Raw genomic sequence first — 19,686 nt, 5'->3', positions numbered from 1 at the left:
ACATTATGCATAGCAACATAGTTTCACTTTCGATACACCTGCGCAAACACCATTTCCGGCAAGCCGCCATATAAAAATATGTGAATTACACGACACACGCACCTGCTAAAAGATGCAATTTGAAGTATTTCTAATGTATGGCATGCTTGGAAAGGTATGTTATTTCGTGTTAAAATACACCTGTAATGAATTATTGATGTCTTATCTCCGACAACTAAATGTAATAATGTGAATTATAACTGAAGATGGTCTGCGAGTTTCATTGAGAATTTATGAATGAATGGATTTAATCACGTCTGCTCAGGATTTTTCTTGATCGTCTCTTTATATCGTTTGTGCACCTTTGTAGTTTATAAAATGTAGGTGCCATTTGATATATAAGGATAGATCTTAATAATCAACAAAGAAAGCCGGTTGAAAGTTCGTCTGCTGCATGTGCATTGTAACTTCAACAAAACGTCAAAAGACAACATTAAAAACGTCAACAAACTTGCAAAGTACATTTTGTAATGGAGCAACCTTCCAAAAGGAAACCAAATTGGACAGAGGCAGAGCTGGATGCTCTTTCCAAAGGGGTTGCAGAAAACATTAATATGCTAAAGGGGAAATTTTCTCTATCAGTCACTAATGACTTTAAAAACCGATGTTGGGCAACAATAACCCAGAGGTAAGTACACCAACCATGCTAACCCATTGACTTGGACCTGAAAATGAACATCATGATTAATGCCGTATGCATTATGCATTTATAACATTGTAAAAATAATATCAGAAAACCTCTTCAAACTAAAATTTGTAACCTCAAATTTGTTATTAGTTGTATCATTATTGTTTTTAATTTCAAGGATCCCAGAATCATGAGAATATCTTTTATCATAAAAATTCAAGTAACAGTTAATTTATACTAAACCATATATCTTTTCAATAAGAGCTGTACCAAACTTTATCTTACTGAGAGTGCATGTACATCATAACCATGATAACATGTACTAAACATTCTTAACCAAATTTCTTGGCTATCAAAAAGATTTTTTATTAAAGCCAAATAAAAATATATATTCATGTATGTGTGGTTTTAGGTACCCTACCTTCCCTACTTTTTAGGCTTAATAATAGCCTACCCTAAAAACAAATTTGCCTACCTACTTAGCCTAATCATTTTGGATGTTTTTATACGCCCGTTTACATGACATATTATGGTATACAGTTGACTGTCCGTCAGTCCGTCCGTCGTCGTCAACATGTCGGACATTAATTCAAAAACGCTTTAACAAATATGCATGAAACTTTGATGAATTGTTTATATCTATTGACTTGAGTTCCCTTTAATTTTTTATAAATTTCAGATTTACCATTTCTGAGTTTTGGGGTTTTATTCATTAAAAAAGGGGGGAATTTCCGTTTTTCGGACAATAACTAAAAAACAATTTCAGCAATTTGCATGAAACTTTTGTGAATTATTCATAACTAATAAAGTGAGCTCCCTTTTGTTTTTTTTTATAAATTTCGCATTTACCTTTCCGAGTTTTGGGGTTTATTCATTAAAAAAGGGGGATTTTCCAGTTTTCAGACAATAACTCAAAAAAAAATTCACCAATTTGCATGAAACTTTTGTGAATTGTTCATATCTCTTGACGTGAGCTCCCTTTCGTTTTCATATATTTTCATGACAACAATATGAAAAAAAGGTAAACATGCCAATTTTTATAGGATAAATGCAGCAAATCCTTCTGCTGTCAGCAGAGGTGTAGCTGATGTTAAAAAAAAGTGGCAGGACCTTCAGAGCATTGGGAAGAAGAAAGAAGCTGCCAGAAGGAGGAGTCTTAATGCCACAGGAGGAGGACCATCTCCTGAGGATACTACAAAGTCCTGGGAAAAAGCTGTTAGTATTGTTTTTTTACTAAATCTTATCACTTTAATCATGTCAAATGAGGTGCTCACTTTATACCGAAAAAACAAATTATTCTTTAATTTCTTGTTATAGTGACTTCTTGCTTTAGAATAGAATGTTAGTAGGCTAGCAGACAATAAACAGAATAATGTCTGCCAATTTACACATTTTTATGTACACATATGTGTTCCCTTTTGTTTGGATTTATCATATGCAATTACATTATGCAGGAATTTTCCTGCCATGTTCAGGAAAGCCAATTGTCATTTCTTCATCATGTCAATCAATGCATTAAAAGAATATACATCATATAAATACAAATTAAATTTGCTTATTTTAGATCATTTCAACATTTACTAATACGCAGTTAGAAGGAATTGCAGGAGGGGAGGACACCAGCTCTGTTAGTCCCTGTGAGCCTTTAAGTGAAAGTGGTATTTATTATAATTCCATTTTTTGCATAATGTACGAATAAATACACAGCATGCCCATATAAGATGATACATGATTACATATACATGAACCAGTCACATTCAGATCGAAAAATTAGGTCATGACTAACTGCTGGTAAAATTTTATAAATGTTTCATATTAAAGTTTAAAAAAAAAAAAAATTATCATAAGTATTTTGCAGATAAGAGATATTAACTGTTTTAACACTTTTGATCCTACAATCAGCTAACTATTGAACAAATAACCGATACACAAATAGTTGTTTGCTTTATTTGTACAAATAAGGTCAAACAAAAAATGATGTGTGTGTTACTATACCCCTACCTACCCTAATGCTCTCATATCAGATGTAAATTGCAGGATAAAAACAATATATGTACATTGACAAGCAAGCCTTGCTTTTCGTCTTGTTTCTATAGCCATTACAAATAAATTTCATATTTTCCGATAATGTACATATATATATTATATTTTTGTGTTTCATTCCCAATTGAAATCAATGTGGATTTGTCTATCTTTTGCTAAATTATAAATCGTAGCAGTATATCATGTATATGGATTTCAGTTATTGTACTTAATGTACTTAATAAGAAATAGGCCAATGTAAAAACTGTTTATAGTGTACCAAATTGCAACATGTCTTACTCCATTCAACTTTTTCAGTTATCAGTTTGAACATAGAAAGTGAAGGACTATCAGAAATAACAGTGGCTGAAGATAATGCAGAAACAACAGACTGTGCAGAAGGTATTTTAATTAATCCTGTAATTAGCCGTCTATTGTACAAGAAAAATTATGCTGTATTTGTATAGTATGTAAATTATATATTATATGCAAATTATACATTCAGCCTTGCCCACACAGTTTTTTGCAAGTTATACACTGTCCACACCATGAATTTAATTATCTTTTTGGAAAATTTTAAGTTTTAGTATTTCCTAGGGTATATAAATATTATCTATGACATTAACAATACGTTTCCCTAAAATCTACACCTATGCATGTTGTGGCAAATGCTGTATAATGTATACTCCATTCATCATTTTCACAATTATAGTTACAAAAAATTAATTAATACCCAGTGACTCAAAATTATTTCCTCAGCATACTTTGTAACATTACAATACAAGTGGAACAAATTCATACTTTTCATAAGAGGTAACAAAAGATTGGTGGTTGTTAAATTTTTGTCAAATGAATCAAGACTACACAAAACAATATTGTCAATATCGACATGTATCATAAATGATTTAAATATTTAAGTCACAATTCTTGTATAGTAATTTGTATTATAAACACAGAATGGATTAAACATAAAAAAAGGTCAAGGAGTAGGGGCAATTAGGCCCTTATTTGGCCCAAATATTACTGCAAATTTAAAAGTTATCCTACATATTCTTAAATTTGTCCTAACTAGACTAAGGTTCGAGGTATTCAGAAAATAAAAACAAATTTGACATTGATCGAGTAACCATGGTAACAAACCATGACAAAATTCTTATATTTTGTAAAATTTCTTGATTTTCCATGTTTTTCAATTTTTAAATATATTTTAGATTGGCAAAGTATGTGCGCATCCAAGAAACAACTTTATATTTGGTGAGATTATGTCAATAGTTATAAAAAAGCTTCTCTTAAATTATTTTGTTCTTCTTGTCTGCGCATGATGTCTCCACAATAGAAATAACGATGGAAAACTGCTTAAATTCTGTATTTTGCATCGTTTTCATGAAAACGGTACATATTATGACGTAATTGTGACGTCATCAGATAAAAAATCTTATGTTTTTCATTTATATCATTTTTGACTCTATGCATTTTCTAACATTATGTGCCTATTTGGTATAGTTGTCAAACATTTTATTTTCTTGGGCCAAAACCGGGCCATTATGCCCCTACTCCAATAATGTATCTTTCTTAACTGAATTAATAAGAAATGACAATTTCCAACAGGGGAATCCTCCAAAGTCTTTAGTGAGCCGAAAGAGAAACCAAGCAAAAAGAGAGGTAAGTATTGTAAACTGAACATCTAGATCTAGGTAGTGGTCAGGGGAATTACTGAAATAAGTGATTTAAAAATCAATTATTCAAGTAGCAGATTCGAAATTTTATCACAAATTGTGATTTTGTATTTTTACCAAAATTTCAAACATATAGGTTTAGATTATACCTTATTAGTAGTAAAATTGGAAAAATGAACCTATTCTTCTTTTAAATAGCAAAGTTTATGCCTTTGATGCAATCATTTAGCTATATTTTCTATATTTGTTGAAAAAATGCTATATCTGATGAGTTAAGCCTCTTTCAACTGATTTTTATAATTCGTTCTTATGTTGTACTGTTACACCACTGTCCCAGGTTAGGTTGGGATCCCGCTAACATGTTTAACCCAGCCACATTCTGTATGTATGTGCATGTCCCAAGTCAGGAACCTGTAATTCAGTGGTTGTCGTTTGTTTATGTGTTACATATTTGTTTTTCGTTTATTTTTTGTAAATAAATAAGGCCGTTAGTTTTCTCCTTTGAATTGCTTTACATTGTCATTTAGGGGCCTTTTATAGCTGACTGTGCGGTTTGGGCTTTGCTCATTGTTGAAGGCCGTACGGTGACCTATAGTTGTTAATTTCTGTGTCATTTGGTCTCTTGTGGAGAGTTGTCTCATTGGCAATCATACCACATCTTCTTTTTTATATATAGTGGGAGTAATTTTCGTGCAATATTCAGGGTTTCATCATAAAGATTATGTAATAAAATTTTACTGTTCGCGATCAAAATTTAACTGTTTGGGAGTGTTGAAATTAGTGGGGGTCATTTAAATAATAATACTTATTAAAAGAAGTGATTTATTTACACACAATAAGTTATTTAAAAAATCATTATTTTAATTCATATATTTCCAGCTTTTAACATGTATTGTTTAATCATAGAATTTCCTTCCTCATTTTAAAGTCTCCTTTCATTACATACATTGACCTGGCTTAAACGTAGACCCCAAAAAGGTCCCAAAATTGAACTGGTACTCTATTTTTATTAACATTACCTTCACGAAAGACTGACACAAGATTATTAAAGATTTCCTTTCTACAAGAACACAATAGTACAAGATAATAAAAAGATATTTATAGGTTATTATAGCATGCAGTATTTGAAAGTGGTTTTGAATATAGAATCAACATTTAAAAATTATTAATGAATCAGTATTGTATATTCATGATTCTAATGCAACATCGTTTGTAACGTTCATTTTTTATTGGATAATGTCACCAATTTACATGGCATCAATTCACAATTGATGCTATGAAAATATTCGCGCAAGCGCAGACGACGTATGATTTGACGTTGTTTTCTGTCAGTTTCATTAGAATGGAGATAACAATATTGTATTTTAAGCAGTCGCAAATTAAGTTTATTGGCAACACGTTTTTAAAATACAATACAGTTATCTCCTAAATTTAGTCTTTCATTGGGACTTTTGTTTATTATTGTAGTACCTGTATATTTTTTGTTGGAAAAGTAGTACTTCACAAGCTGAAGACCATTACTTCATGTTGGAGGAAATGAAATTGCAGAGAGTTGAACTATATAGGATGAAGAAAATAAAAATAATGGAGGAAATGCTGGTATTAAAGAAAAGATCCACCAAGGCATTAGAGGAAATAAGAGATAGCATAAAGGCAGACCAAGGACCATTATGTTTATCACCAATCATTAAAATTCATGAAATGTAACAATCATTTTTCACTTCAGCTAAAATCTTTGAATGAGTTGTGCTCTAATTCGATTTCCTTCATTAGGTTGGTCTTGTTGTAGTATATGTTGATGGTGCTGTATTTGCAGTTGGTTTTCTCCATCTGGTACTGGTATTCCTTCTTTTAATGCCTTGTTGTTTAACCTGAAACAAGCTCCAATCATCTTACAGGATTTTGGTGGATTAAATTGAAGGCTACCTCCAGTTTTATGAAGACATCTGCAATATACAATGAAATAGAGATTTCTTTTTTTCAATAAATCAATATATATATTTATATGTATGATTCAGAAACTGTGCAGGGCAAGGCAGAATATGATTAAGCACATAAATAAGAAAACAGTTATATTATGATATTAACAAATGGTCTTCAACAATAAAATGCTCACCGAACTGTCCATATATGACAGCTTGAAACTGTCTCGTTCTGTCAGAGCAGCCTTAAATATAAGTTCTTGTATCTATTTTTAATATCCTTTTGGTGAAATAGTATGTTTTCATGTCATTCTGTATGTATACATCCTGGCTTTAAAGGTTTAGTCCGTTTCCTTGCCTGATAAAGGTAAATCAGGAAAAGCGCTTTCAACACAAATGTTCATTGTCCTTTGACCTCATTTTCATGGTTCAGTGACTCCTTGAAATAAAATTAGAGATCTTTTTGTTATGTGAATTTCTCACTTATTATGAGTAGTAGGATAACTATATTTGGTATTTAGGTTCCTTGCAACGTCAACATGTGCATTTGACAGGGTTCACCTGACCTTGATCTCATTTCATTGATCTGTGATCAAGGTTAAAGTTGAGTGATTAGTTCCATTTATCAGATAATATAAGCAGTGAGTCAACAATATTTGGTGTTTGGAATGAATGTGAAGGGCAAAACAGGCAAGTTATGTCAGCATGTGCACTTTTGTTAAGTTAATTCAAATTATATATATATTTATAAAAAGACTTAGTTTACCTGAAACGAGCCTTCAGTACACCAAAGGCCCTTTCAACAGTGTTTCTGGTTTTACAGTGAGCCTTGTTATAACGAATTTCTTTCTCAGATTGTGGGTTCAACAGAGGAGTCATAAGCCATTTCTTCAAAGGATAGCCAGAATCCCCTAGTAGCCACCCATTCATGTCTTCCATTATCTGTGGCATACTGGAATTGCTCAATATAAACACATCATGAGTCGCTCCTGGCCATTTCACTACTTTGTTTGTGAACCTATAATAAGTCATGCCGATAATAATGATATTGCAAGAATGAAATATTGTAAATTCAGAAATTATTGCGATATTTTTATTATTGCGAAAAATGCGACAGGGTTATAATCGCAATAATTTAAACTTGCATTTTGAAATTTTTTATATGAATTAAACAGGATTTTTCTCAATATCGCAAAAAATTAAATCGCATTTTAGTCAAAAATGACAATATCGCAATAATAAATGCACGCATAATTTCTGAATTTAAAGTAACTACAATCTGAAATGATTGGACTAGTGATTGCAGATTTTCTTATAATTTTGACAATTTCCTGATTTGTTTTTCCATAACTATGGTGCTTTTCAGCTGATAAATATTAAGGCAATATTCATACACAAAATGATATTCTACAGCAATTTTTTTCTGCATTCACCCAATTTGGACTAACAACTTAAATTTAATTTTTTTGTGGAGAAATAATTGTAAAACTGTACAGGACAGTCATTACTTTCATTCTTGACACATTTGATTATTTTTATATGAAAATAGTATTAAAATGGCTACAAAAAAGAACAAGAATGCAAGCCTCTTTAGAAACAAAAGTCTCGAGTTACATAGTTGTTAATACGAATATGTTATTATATTTTGTTCAATCTTCTAATTTATATGGAAAAAATGGACTTTATGCATCTGTTTAGTATGTATCAGTCGACCATACCTCAAATCTGCGTCAGCAATAGCCTGCACATTTATGGCATGGAATTGCTTCCTGCAAACAAAGTTGGGCTCATCAACACCTGCCATGCCTTGTATGGGAATCAGCGTGCCATCTTTTGCTCCAAGCACGTTTGGGAATCCACAAATCTGATAGAATTTCTCCTTGATGTCCCGCTGCTGGGCTGGATCAGTAGGGAATCTGATGTTGTGCATTCTGCTGCATATGGCGTCACATACTGTGTGTACAATTCTAGAAGAAGACGTAATTGATATGCCATGTATATCTGCAACCTCAGATAAGTAGTCTCCTTTAGCAAGTATTCTAAGTGTTGTCATTACCTGTGGAAGAACAGAAATAATATGCACTAACAATTATTATTACAGCACTTAATGCAATTTTCAAATTTTAAGTATCTCGAATACTGACATGTCAGCAAGCACCCCCACTTGCACAATTCTTGTATAAGCATATTACATATTTGCTTACTTTTTGTTGAAATGGCAGCAAGAACGATGTTGATGTAAGGAGCGACACAGAATTATTGACAGACTTATGGATAGACATGCATACATGTGTAAACAGACGAACGGACAGAAAGAATGATTAAAAATAACATTAGACTATTTGATTTTATTATTCAATTATGCATTCAATTAAAGGCCTTCAACACTATGAGACAAATCCATATCGTATAATCAGCTATATACATGTATACTAGTAGCTTAGACGCATAGAGACCGCACATTGCATGGACTAACGGGCTGTCGGATTACAGGACTATATGATTGTGGGATTATCGGACTGTCGGACTGTATGATTATAGTACTGTCGGACTATATGATTGTGTGATTAAAGGATTGTCGGACTATACCATTGTGGGATTAAAGGACTGTCGGACTATATGATTTTCGGATTATAGGACTGTTGGACTATATGATTGTTGGATTATAGGAATGTCAAACTGTATGGTTTTTTCTATTGAAAGACTGTCAAACTATATATTATTATCGATTATAGGACCTTCGGACTATATGATTTGGGGATCAAAGGACTATCGGACTGTACCATTGTGTGATTAAATGGCGTTCGGACTTTTTGATTATCGAATTATAGGACTGTCGGACTATATGATAATCGGATTATAGGACTGTCAGATAATATGATTATCGGATTATAGGACTGTCGGACTATATGATCGCGTGATTAAAGGACTGTCGGACTATATGATCGCGTGATTAAAGGACTATCGGACTGTACCATTGTGTGATTAAAGGGCGTTCGGACTTTTTGATTATCGGATTATAGGACTGTCGGACTATATGATAATCGGATTATAGGACTGTCGGACTATATTATTATCGGTTTATAGGACTATCAGATAATATGATTATCGGATTATAGGACTGTCGGACTATATTATTATCGGTTTATAGGACTATCAGATAATATGATTATCGGATTATAGGACTGTCGGACTATATTATTATCGGATTATAGGACTGTCGGACTATATTATTATCGGATTATAGGACTGTCGGACTATATGATTATCGGATTATAGGACTGTCAGACTGTATGGTTTTTTCTATTGATAGACTGTCATACTATACATTATTATCGATTATAGGACTGTCGGACTACATGATTGTGGAATTAAAGGACTATCAGACTGTACCATTGTGTGATTAAAGGGCGTTTGTACTTTTTGATTATCGGATTATTGGACTGTCGGACTATATGATAATCGGATTATAAGACTGTCGGACTATATTATTATCGGTTTATAGGACTTTCAGATAATATGATTATCGGATTAAAGGACTGTTGAATTATATGATCGCGTGATTAAAGGACTGTCGGACTATATTATTATCGGATTATAGGACTGTCGGACTATATGATTATCGGATTATAGGACTGTCAGACTGTATGGTTTTTTCTATTGATAGACTGTCAGACTATATATTATTATCGATTATAGGACTGTCGGACTATATGATTGTGGGATTTAAGGACTATCGGACTGTACCATTGTGTGATTAAAGGGCGTTTGGACTTTTTGATTATCGGATTATAGGACTGTCGGACCATATGATAATCGGATTATAAGACTGTCGGACTATATTATTATCGGTTTATAGGACTGTGAGATAATATGATTATCGGATTATAGGACTGTCGGACTGTATTATTATCGGATTATTGGACTGTCGGACTATATTATTATCGGATTATAGGACTGTCGGACTATATGATTATCGGATTATAGGACTGTCAGACTGTATGGTTTTTTCTATTGATAGACTGTCAAACTATATATTATTATCGATTATAGGACCGTCGGACTATATGATTTGGGGATTAAAGAACTATCGGACTGTACCATTGTGTGATTAAAGGGCGTTCGGACTTTTTGATTATCGGATTATAGGACTGTCGGACTATATGATAATCGGATTTTAGGACTGTCGGACTATATTATTATCGGTTTATAGGACTATCAGATAATATGATTATGGGATTATAGGACTGTCGAACTATATTATTATCGGATTATAGGACTGTCGGACTATATGATAATGGGATTATTTGACTGCCAGACTATATCATTATCGCTTTATAGAACTGTCAGACTATGATTGTTGGAATATAAGACTATCAGACTATATAATTGCGGGTTTAAAGGACGTTCAGACTTTAAGATTATCAGATTATAGGACTGTCGGACTATAGGATTGTGTGAGAAAAGGATTGTCGGAATATACCATTGTGGGATTAAAGGACTGTCGGACTATATGATTATCGGATTATAGGACTGTCGGACTATATTATTATCGGATTATAAGACTGTCGGACTATATGATTATCGGATTATAGGACTGTCAGACTGTATGGTTTTTTCTATTGATAGACTGTCAGACTATATATTATTATCGATTATAGGACTGTCAGACTATATGATTGTGGGATTAAAGGACTATCGGACTGTACCATTGTGTGAATAAAGGGCGTTTGGACTTTTTGATTATCGGATTATAGGACTGTCGGACTATACGATAATCGGATTATAAGACTGTCGGACTATATTATTATCGGTTTATAGGACTGTCAGATAATATGATTATCGGATTATAGGACTGTCGGACTATAAGATCGCGTGATTAAAGAACCGTCGGACTATATGATCGCGTGATTAAAGGACTATCGGACTGTACCATTGTGTGATTAAAGGGCGTTCGGACTTTTTGATTATCGGATTATTGGACCGTCGGACTATATGATATTCGGATTATAGGACTGTCGGACTATATTATTATCGGTTTATAGGACTATCAGATAATATGATTATGGGATTATAGGACTGTCGGACTATATTATTATCGGATTATAGGACTGTCGGACTATATGATAATGGGATTATTTGACTGCCAGACTATATCATTATCGCTTTATAGAACTGTCAGACTATGATTGTTGGAATATAAGACTGTTGGACTATATAATTGCGGGTTTAAAGGACGTTCAGACTTTAAGATTATCGGATTATAGGACTGTCGGACTATATTATTATCGGTTTATAGGACTGTCAGATAATATGATTATCGGATTATAGGACTGTCGGACTATATGATCGCATGATTAAAGGACTGTCGGACTATATGATAGCGTCATTAAAGGACTGTCGGACTTTAGCATTGTGGGATTAAAAGAATGTCGGACTACATGAGTATCGGTTTATACGACTGTTGGACTATATGATTATCGAATTATAGGATTGTCGTATTATAAGTCTGAATCACAGTGACAGCTAATAGCAAAATACTAATGTTTGAAAGAATTATGTTATTATTTTAGACTTAATCGTAGCTAATGCTCTTTTCATGGAAGTGTCGACGTGTTTTTTTTTGTTTTTTTTTTTTTTTCTTTTTATGTCCTACATATACTTTTGGTTCTACGGATTTTTGTGAATAGTTTTATTTTTCCCGTAATTGTTCTTCATATGAGAGGACTAAATCTTGTTTTCTATTTGCATAAATGTAAGATAATGCAAACCGTTAGTATTAAGTACGCTTTATTACATTGCAACTCCAAAGGAAATGCGTGTACGGGTTTCCATCTGTTCGTCCATGTTTTTTCAAGTCATAACAATATTTCAGGAATTGTGTTTTAAATTTAGTTGTGTTTCTTTTTGTCTTATACCTTTTTTTATTTGTATTTCTATTGTTTTGTTTTGTTCTATTTCTTATCTTAAGTTTATTTTGTCATTTATTTGTGTGGTTTTCTATGGAGGTTAGTTATATTTTGATTTTCTGTATGGTAGAATCTATAGTGTGTAGTTATTACTGCATGTGTATTTTCTATGACATATATAAATAATATCAATCTTTATTGTGGTAAAGCTATTAAAACAAAACTTGTGACAAACAAAATACAATCAACAAAAATTTGACACGGACTTATAAATAAATTGACATTCACATTTTTGCTGCACCTATATTTATTGGTACCGAGTCGGGATTAGTTACACTTAATTTGTACTTCGTAAAATAGCGGACGTGATAGAGAGCACATATTTTGAAAACAAAGAAAGATAGAAGAAGGGGGATTGTATTTTTTCTGTAAGTTTCTCACCTGAATATGGGGTGGAATTGCATGTGATCTGACAGTTGGCCTTTCAATCAAGTCTCTGACGGTGTCCGTCAATTCCATTATGCAGTGTCTTGGAAAGCGATAACGGGCTATCAGTTGATCATCATTCAATGAATCAAGATCATCAGATCTATCGCGAAAAACGCGTTCTCTACGAATAGCTCTTCTGTTGATGAAATTAAACAGTATCAATCCAGCCATTTTGTTTCTAAAGAGATACGTGATACTTACGATTCTTAAACAAAATCTTAAGAGTAAAATCTTCACTTAAGAGAGGCCGATGGCACACGTAAAGTTACGATAGTTTTTACTCTTACGATTTACTTAAGATTTTTTGTGAAAAACCTAAAAATCTTAAGATTACTCTTAAGAGTAAAATTTATCTTAAGATTTTTTGTGAAAAGAGTCGCTGTTCTGTAAGTGACCGGAGAGGCAGATATAATAATTATTCTGCCGTCTCTGTTAGTTAATGAACAGATGGTCAGAAGTTATTCTAGGGATCGCATTATATTAAAATCATCAGACACTTATGTTTTATTTTTAACAAGGTCATTTCCTCAGATGTCAAACATGATGCATTGTGGTTGACGCAAGTTAAGACTGGAAGCGATTCTTCAACCATAGACGCAAGTTCAGACTGGACGCGTTTTCTCAAACCAAAGATGCAAGACGCTTTCTACATAAGAAAATGCCTGTACCAAGTCAGGAATATGACAGTTGTGTGAGCTTTTGATTTTGCCATGTGATCAGGGACTTTCCGCTTTGAATTTTCTTCAGAGTTTAGTATTTTTGTGATTTTACTTTTTACCGGTTCACGACATATGAAATTCTTTTTTAGTAAAAGGACACCTGATGTCTGGCATACTACCAGATTCACCCGCTCGTAAAAGATGCGAAACGTCTTCTTTAATCGGAATAGGCAAAAACAACTATTCCAAGGCGTCGAAACAAAACCCATTCATGTATCAAAGTTTGTCAATTTAGTTGGTTCAAATATTGACATATCTGTTGCAGTGAAAAATTAATCCATCGCGGATCAATATGACCCCAGAAATGATAAATCAGTACATAAACTCAAGAGTGAAGTCGACGCTTTCTAAGGGTGGTTACTTATTGAGACTACCTCCTCAGATGCATCATGCAGACAGCACTATCTTCCAAGTGTACGTCTGGATAAATGCTTCTATCGCTAAACAATCAACTAGGTCACCTTTGATCTCTCTCTCTCTCTCTCAATCTATATGAATGATGGGCATGATGCATTAATATGACTAGCTGAATTTCATGGAGCATTCTGAAAGTTTCTCCGTTATTGTGAGGGACTACCGAGTAATTGTCGAAAATCTCCAAAAATTACGATCTTTTAAAATCCCCCCTTTTGACCTTTGATCACAGTTTTCATAAATCTGCATCACTTTGGCACTCTACGACATGCCTTAATCAAAGTATATTTATCTCCAAAATAAGACCCAAATTAGCCTTGAGGTATTTCGGTCCATATTTTGTTTTCAATTTACCTTACTTGTTACTGTACTATTTATTGTTTTGAATAAATTTTAGATTTTCAAATATTTTGACCCCGGGGATAACTAAAGAGATATCTATTGTCGAAATGCGCATCTGGTGTAGAAAAATTGGAACCGTAAGTATTTTTTACAAATTTTGGCCGTATTCAACTGCTAATCTCTGTCGTTCTACTTTGCTGAGGGACTTTCATTTGGTCATGTGTCCATAGAAGAGAGTTGACATCGTTGATTGGTGTAGTGTTGTACTTTCTCACAATAGGACCAGATATATCAACAAATTCACTAGTTTTCCCTAAGACTCTCAAAACTGTACGGTTTTTAACGTTATTGATTCATTTTAATGCTAACTCTGTAATATTTGAAGATTTCTTTGTAAAACCATTTTCTTTTGTTCAATAATAACAATACCCAGTGTAATAACTGTCCGAAAAATTTAGTTTTTCCAATAACACCTTTTACAAAGACATTCACTAGTTTCAAGCAATCTTTCATTTAACATATAACTTTTGAATCTTTTTAGCTAGGAGGATTTTTTCTGTACTTTCACGTTTTCTTCATGTAGAAAGTTAAATCACAAAAATACTGAACTCGGAGGAAAATTCAAAACGGAAAGTCCCTAATCAAATAGCAAAATCAAAAGCTAGTTTTATACATTCACATTAAAATTCTGTTTTTTTTTTAGATTTTAGTTTGGTTCAACGAAATTTATACGATATATTAGGTTTACAGTTTGATTCCGAAGAAACACCGACATAGCTAGAAAATACAATTAATTATCTAATTACTACCATTTGATATTAATAAGTATTGTAATTTTCATTGTTATTAATAAATGTAATGTCAGTATTACAAATCTAATCTTTAATCAATCCTAATCCTATCTTATTTTTGGGAAATATTTTTACAAATTCAAATGTGACGTCACTTTGTGTGTTTTTTTAGAATTTCAAATGTGACGTCACTTTGTGCGTTGAGGCTTTGGCTAACTCGGCTGTGTATTTTTTTATGTGTTGGATTAAGTTGTTTTATGTAATGTATCCGTTTTTATTCTGTAGTTAGTCCCCACTTTGGTTTTATCATGTATATCTATTATATAGTCATTTTATAAAATTTACTGTTTGCAAAATTATAAATTATTCTAAATAATAAGAATGTTCTTGTCCCAGATAGAAAACCCTGGCCGTGTTAGGCGCAACTTTTTGGAAGTTTTGGTCCTCGGTGCTCTTCAGCTTTGTACTTGTGTTGGCTTTCAAACTTTTTTCATCTGAGCGTCACTGGTTGGTCTTGTGTAGACGAGACGCACGTCTGGCGTATTGAATTTTAAGCCTAGTACCTTTTGTTAGCTATTATTCGTGTGTTTCTTTGTCCTATCTGTTCTCCCATTTATTTGTATTGTGGTCCTGTCATGTGATGTTGTCGTTTTGGTGTTGTGTTTGACGTTGCCATAAAAGCGGGAGGTTTGGTATGCCACAAAACCAGGTTCAACCCACCATTTTTTTTTATGGCACACTCAACGTTGTTTTCATATTGGTACTATACGCTTCTTTTTTTCTTATTAAAATTTTACTTGCACACAATTTGTCCGCGTTAGTTCTCGGGATTTCATGGACCAATGTTGATAGAACTATACTAAAATGAGAACCTCCATATGACGTTGTGCACCTGACTTGTGAATGGTTCATCAAAATAAAAGTAAAAAATCAAAACAACAAAAATACCGAACTCAGAGGAAAATTCAAAACGGAAAGTCCCTAATCAAATGGCAAAATCAAAAGCTCAAATACATCAGACGAATGCATAACAACTGTCATATTCCTGACTAGGTACAGGCATTTTCTTATATAGAAAAATGGTGGATTGAACCTGGTTTTATAGCTAGCTAAACCTCTCACTTGTATGACAGTCGCATCAAATTCCATTATATTGACAAAGATGTGTGAACAAAAAAACAGACATAATAGGTAAAAATGTCAAAATAGGGGTACAGCAGTCAACATTGTGTTATAATCTAAATCAAAATAAAAACAAACAAATATGTTAACAAAGAAATACAAAAAGGCATATAAACAAAGCACATTAGAAAAAATGAAAGACAAAAATAATAAAATTTACCAAAGCACAATAACACAATGACGGGATGTATAAGTACCGAGCCACGACAAATGGATATTACCAAAAATAGACTAAACAGTAAAAATAATATTCACAAAGACAAATAAAAGAATACTATAACACGTTATTAAGATGATAAACAACGTCAGTACCTAGAATCTATACTTCCAGGACCATCGTGCATTGTTTGTGAAGTTGATACGGAATATTTATCAACAAGATATTGGTATCTTCCGATGAACTTTTTCGGACGGAAACTCCAAAAATGTTTTAAAACCTTATACTCTAAATCTTTTTTTATAAGTCCTAACGGGATGAAACTTTATGGTAATGTTACTGTGTATGTCTAAAAGTTGTTGACCTGACTTTGGAATGTATCAAGGTGGCCTCCGTGTCAAGGGAAACTGCAAAAATGTTTTAAAAACTCTAAATTTTAAATCTTTTATTATAAGACCTAACGGGATGCGACATTATAGTAATGTTACATTGTCTGCCTAAATGTGCAGACAGTATTAAGAAATTCCAAAATGGCCAGCATTGTCATGGAAAGAGGGAGAATATTTTTTAAATTGACTTTATGGGAAAACACATTAAAGCTGCATTTTCTAAAAGAGTAATAGACCTAACCATCGAAACTTTATGAAAATGTAATGTGTTATGGATCAATGTAGTATCTTTTGTTGGCTTCCGTTACCATATAACCAACAAAAATGTCCAAAAATTTCAAAATGCACCAAATTTTACCAATGTCAACTGGATCGTGAAGAGTTGATATTTGACTATTAAATATTTAAATTGTCTTCCGTTGCCATGGAAACAACAAGAATGTAAAAATAATTGAAAAATACTATTTTCTGTAAATTTACAGAAATAAGTGTTGTCGTGCATTTTGCAGACTCGATAATATAACGTTCTTTGTAAAACAGTTATGCAATTTTGAGTATCCATGCAAGTGAATGAAGGTTCAGTTATTCATCTAAAAAATGGTGGAAATTCAAAAGGAATATAACATTTATGATTGTTACGGATTTCTTCTTATCTAAGTGTCATGAGAGAATTGCAATCAAATTGATTTTTTTTTTAGATTTTGTGTTTCTTATCAATTTTGTAGTTCACATTATATTTTCAACATATAAGGTCAAATAGTGCAATTGTTAAAAAAATTTGTTTAAAGGCAATATGTCCTATATGGTGTCAACTAAGAATTGTTTTTCCTATAGGCCTAACTATTTATCTTTTCTTGTTAATTTCTTCTTTTTTTTTTGCTACTTAAAATGTTTCTCGATTTACCATAGTCTTCAATTAAACAAAAATATGGGAAATAAATGGACTGATAAAGGCCAATGACAATAATACCTTAAAGATGACCATTGACGAATTTGACAAAACGAGGATCTTGTTAAGTTTCTTTTTTCTGATTTAGTTTTTTCCTGATTATAGTTTTCTTAATCATACAAAAACATAACTAGTATAAAAAGTGTCAATTAAGGACAATAACCCCTATAAAAGATTGGTTGACGATTTGGGTCTTTTGAATTTGTAGGTCCTATTTTGCTGAATGTTTTTGCTGTTTACAGCTTATCTTTACCTTCAAACGATGTACTGGACTGTCATTGTCATTTTATTTGTAAAATTGTTTTTGATAAAAAGAGTGTATGCTTTTTTAATCAGTCTTTCAGTCAGAGGTTTGTAAACTCGGGTCGTTAGATTCTTTTGACATTTGCAGTTTATGAGAGTATCTGCTAGAAAGTATAGCTTTGTATTCCAATTCAATTTTCACGGTATTGTTTTGTATAAGGAAATCTGGAAGCCAAGGCACTTTAAATTCAAAGTAAAATGACAACTCATTAACTTTAAGTAAGTAATCATGCCCAAAATGACATAATTACAAAGTACAATAACAAAACGCTTCGGAATATGGTAGTTGTTATCGAATAGTCCGTTTCTATCTATGTTAACGTTTGTTTTTGTTGCACTTCAGGGTTTCCCTCGGTTTTAGTTTGTTACCCGGACTTGTTTTCTCTCAAACGTTTTATGACTTTTGAACAGCGGTATACTACTGTTGCCTTTATTCGTAGAGATTAATCATGGCCAGATGTATTTGTTTAAACTATGTTTAAGCCATGTCAAACCTGCATTCCGAAGTTTAAAAAAAACAATTCTGAGGTAAACATTTAATAACCCATCGAGAGTTGAATCTTCTATTACATAGTGATATATGCAACTGTTCGTTAAATGCCTAGTCCATTATATATATAAAGTGCTGATCTCCGAAAAAAAACATGCAAAAAGGCCCAGAAGCCAGGCTATTCAAATTTGATATAACTTTAAAAGTTGTTAAATTAAAATAAGTTTTTAAATAATAAATTGTTCTTTTCTCAAAATATATTACAATATTAGAATTTGCATGTTTCCTTTGATGGTAATAGTATTTAAGTTGCAACATGCAAGAGAAATATTTTAGTGCTTTGTATTGTGTTTACAAAGTAAATAGTGTTGGTATGTAATTATGTGATTCCATATAATTGAATTATTTTGTTCTGCCAATTTTGTTGTCATTTTGTAGCTATTTTTGAAAAGTTCAGATTTTTCTTGATGAACTATTTGAATATTTGAACAACAAGTAATTGATTATATGAATTGATGATTTTGGAAATGAATATGCTGGCCTTACTGAACAAGAAGAAAAAATTGCCCAAGACAGAATGAAATAAATGTTTTATCTAACAAAATGCACAAAAGTATGAAATGGTTGCTTTCTTATCAAATATAAAACTTTATATTGAGTAAAATCGAGAATAGTAATGGAGAATGCGTAAAAAAAATAATGTATATAAGTTCAGCAAAAACTGACGTTACAATAACGCACGTACATTTCACATATGTCTTATTTGTCAGTTTAAGTCCAGTTACTCATAAACTGGGATTTGTTTAATGTTGCAAGTTATTATGTGTGTTTACTGTTTGGTCTTATATGATCTTGCCTTATATTACAGTTATTCAATTTTAATTTTCTACATGTATGTAAAAGTCAAGATAAAAAAATCAGCTTTTTTCGTTTAGAGGATTTTAAAATTAAAGCAACTATAGGCACAGGTTTTTTTGGTTTTTATATCGTTTTGATTTAGAAAATAAACCGGCATGGTTAGAAAATATAAATAATAACACTATAACAAACACAGTTTCATTTTGATATTCTTGTCTTGGTTAACAAGTACATATTGTAACACCATTACAAACTCAATCCAAATTTTATATTCTTGTACATGTCTATAGATAAAACAAATCTATTCTATTTTTAGAAATTTACCTGTGATTTTATAAACGTCACAAAAAATACGTAACGTTCTGTGACGATGATTCATTCATGTGATGCGCGCAGTTTATATTTCG

At 32.3% G+C, this 19,686-nt stretch overlaps 2 protein-coding genes across 2 annotated transcripts; one reads left to right on the top strand and one right to left on the bottom strand.

The window, feature by feature from the left end:
- The first annotated feature begins 509 nt into the window (after nt 1–509).
- Nucleotides 510–6,072, top strand: LOC127712938 (uncharacterized). The gene is made up of 6 exons (XM_052219527.1): nt 510–667; nt 1,711–1,882; nt 2,232–2,325; nt 3,008–3,091; nt 4,298–4,351; nt 5,879–6,072. The coding sequence occupies exons 1-6, from the start codon at nt 510–512 to the stop codon at nt 6,070–6,072; spliced, it is 756 nt and encodes a 251-aa protein (XP_052075487.1).
- A 19-nt stretch (nt 6,073–6,091) lies between these two features.
- On the bottom strand, nt 6,092–8,340 carry LOC127711744 (putative nuclease HARBI1). Its single transcript, XM_052217853.1, has 3 exons — nt 8,006–8,340; nt 7,054–7,305; nt 6,092–6,311 (listed from the first exon to the last, which is right to left on the bottom strand). The coding sequence occupies exons 1-3, from the start codon at nt 8,338–8,340 to the stop codon at nt 6,092–6,094; spliced, it is 807 nt and encodes a 268-aa protein (XP_052073813.1).
- Between the last annotated feature and the right edge of the window lie 11,346 nt (nt 8,341–19,686).

Source organism: Mytilus californianus, unplaced genomic scaffold (assembly GCF_021869535.1).
Source record: "Mytilus californianus isolate M0D057914Y unplaced genomic scaffold, xbMytCali1.0.p SCAF_8, whole genome shotgun sequence".
Taxonomy (NCBI): Eukaryota; Metazoa; Mollusca; class Bivalvia; order Mytilida; family Mytilidae; genus Mytilus; species Mytilus californianus.
Note: the sequence above shows the minus strand (reverse complement) of the source record. Positions and strands in the feature narration are given on the sequence as shown.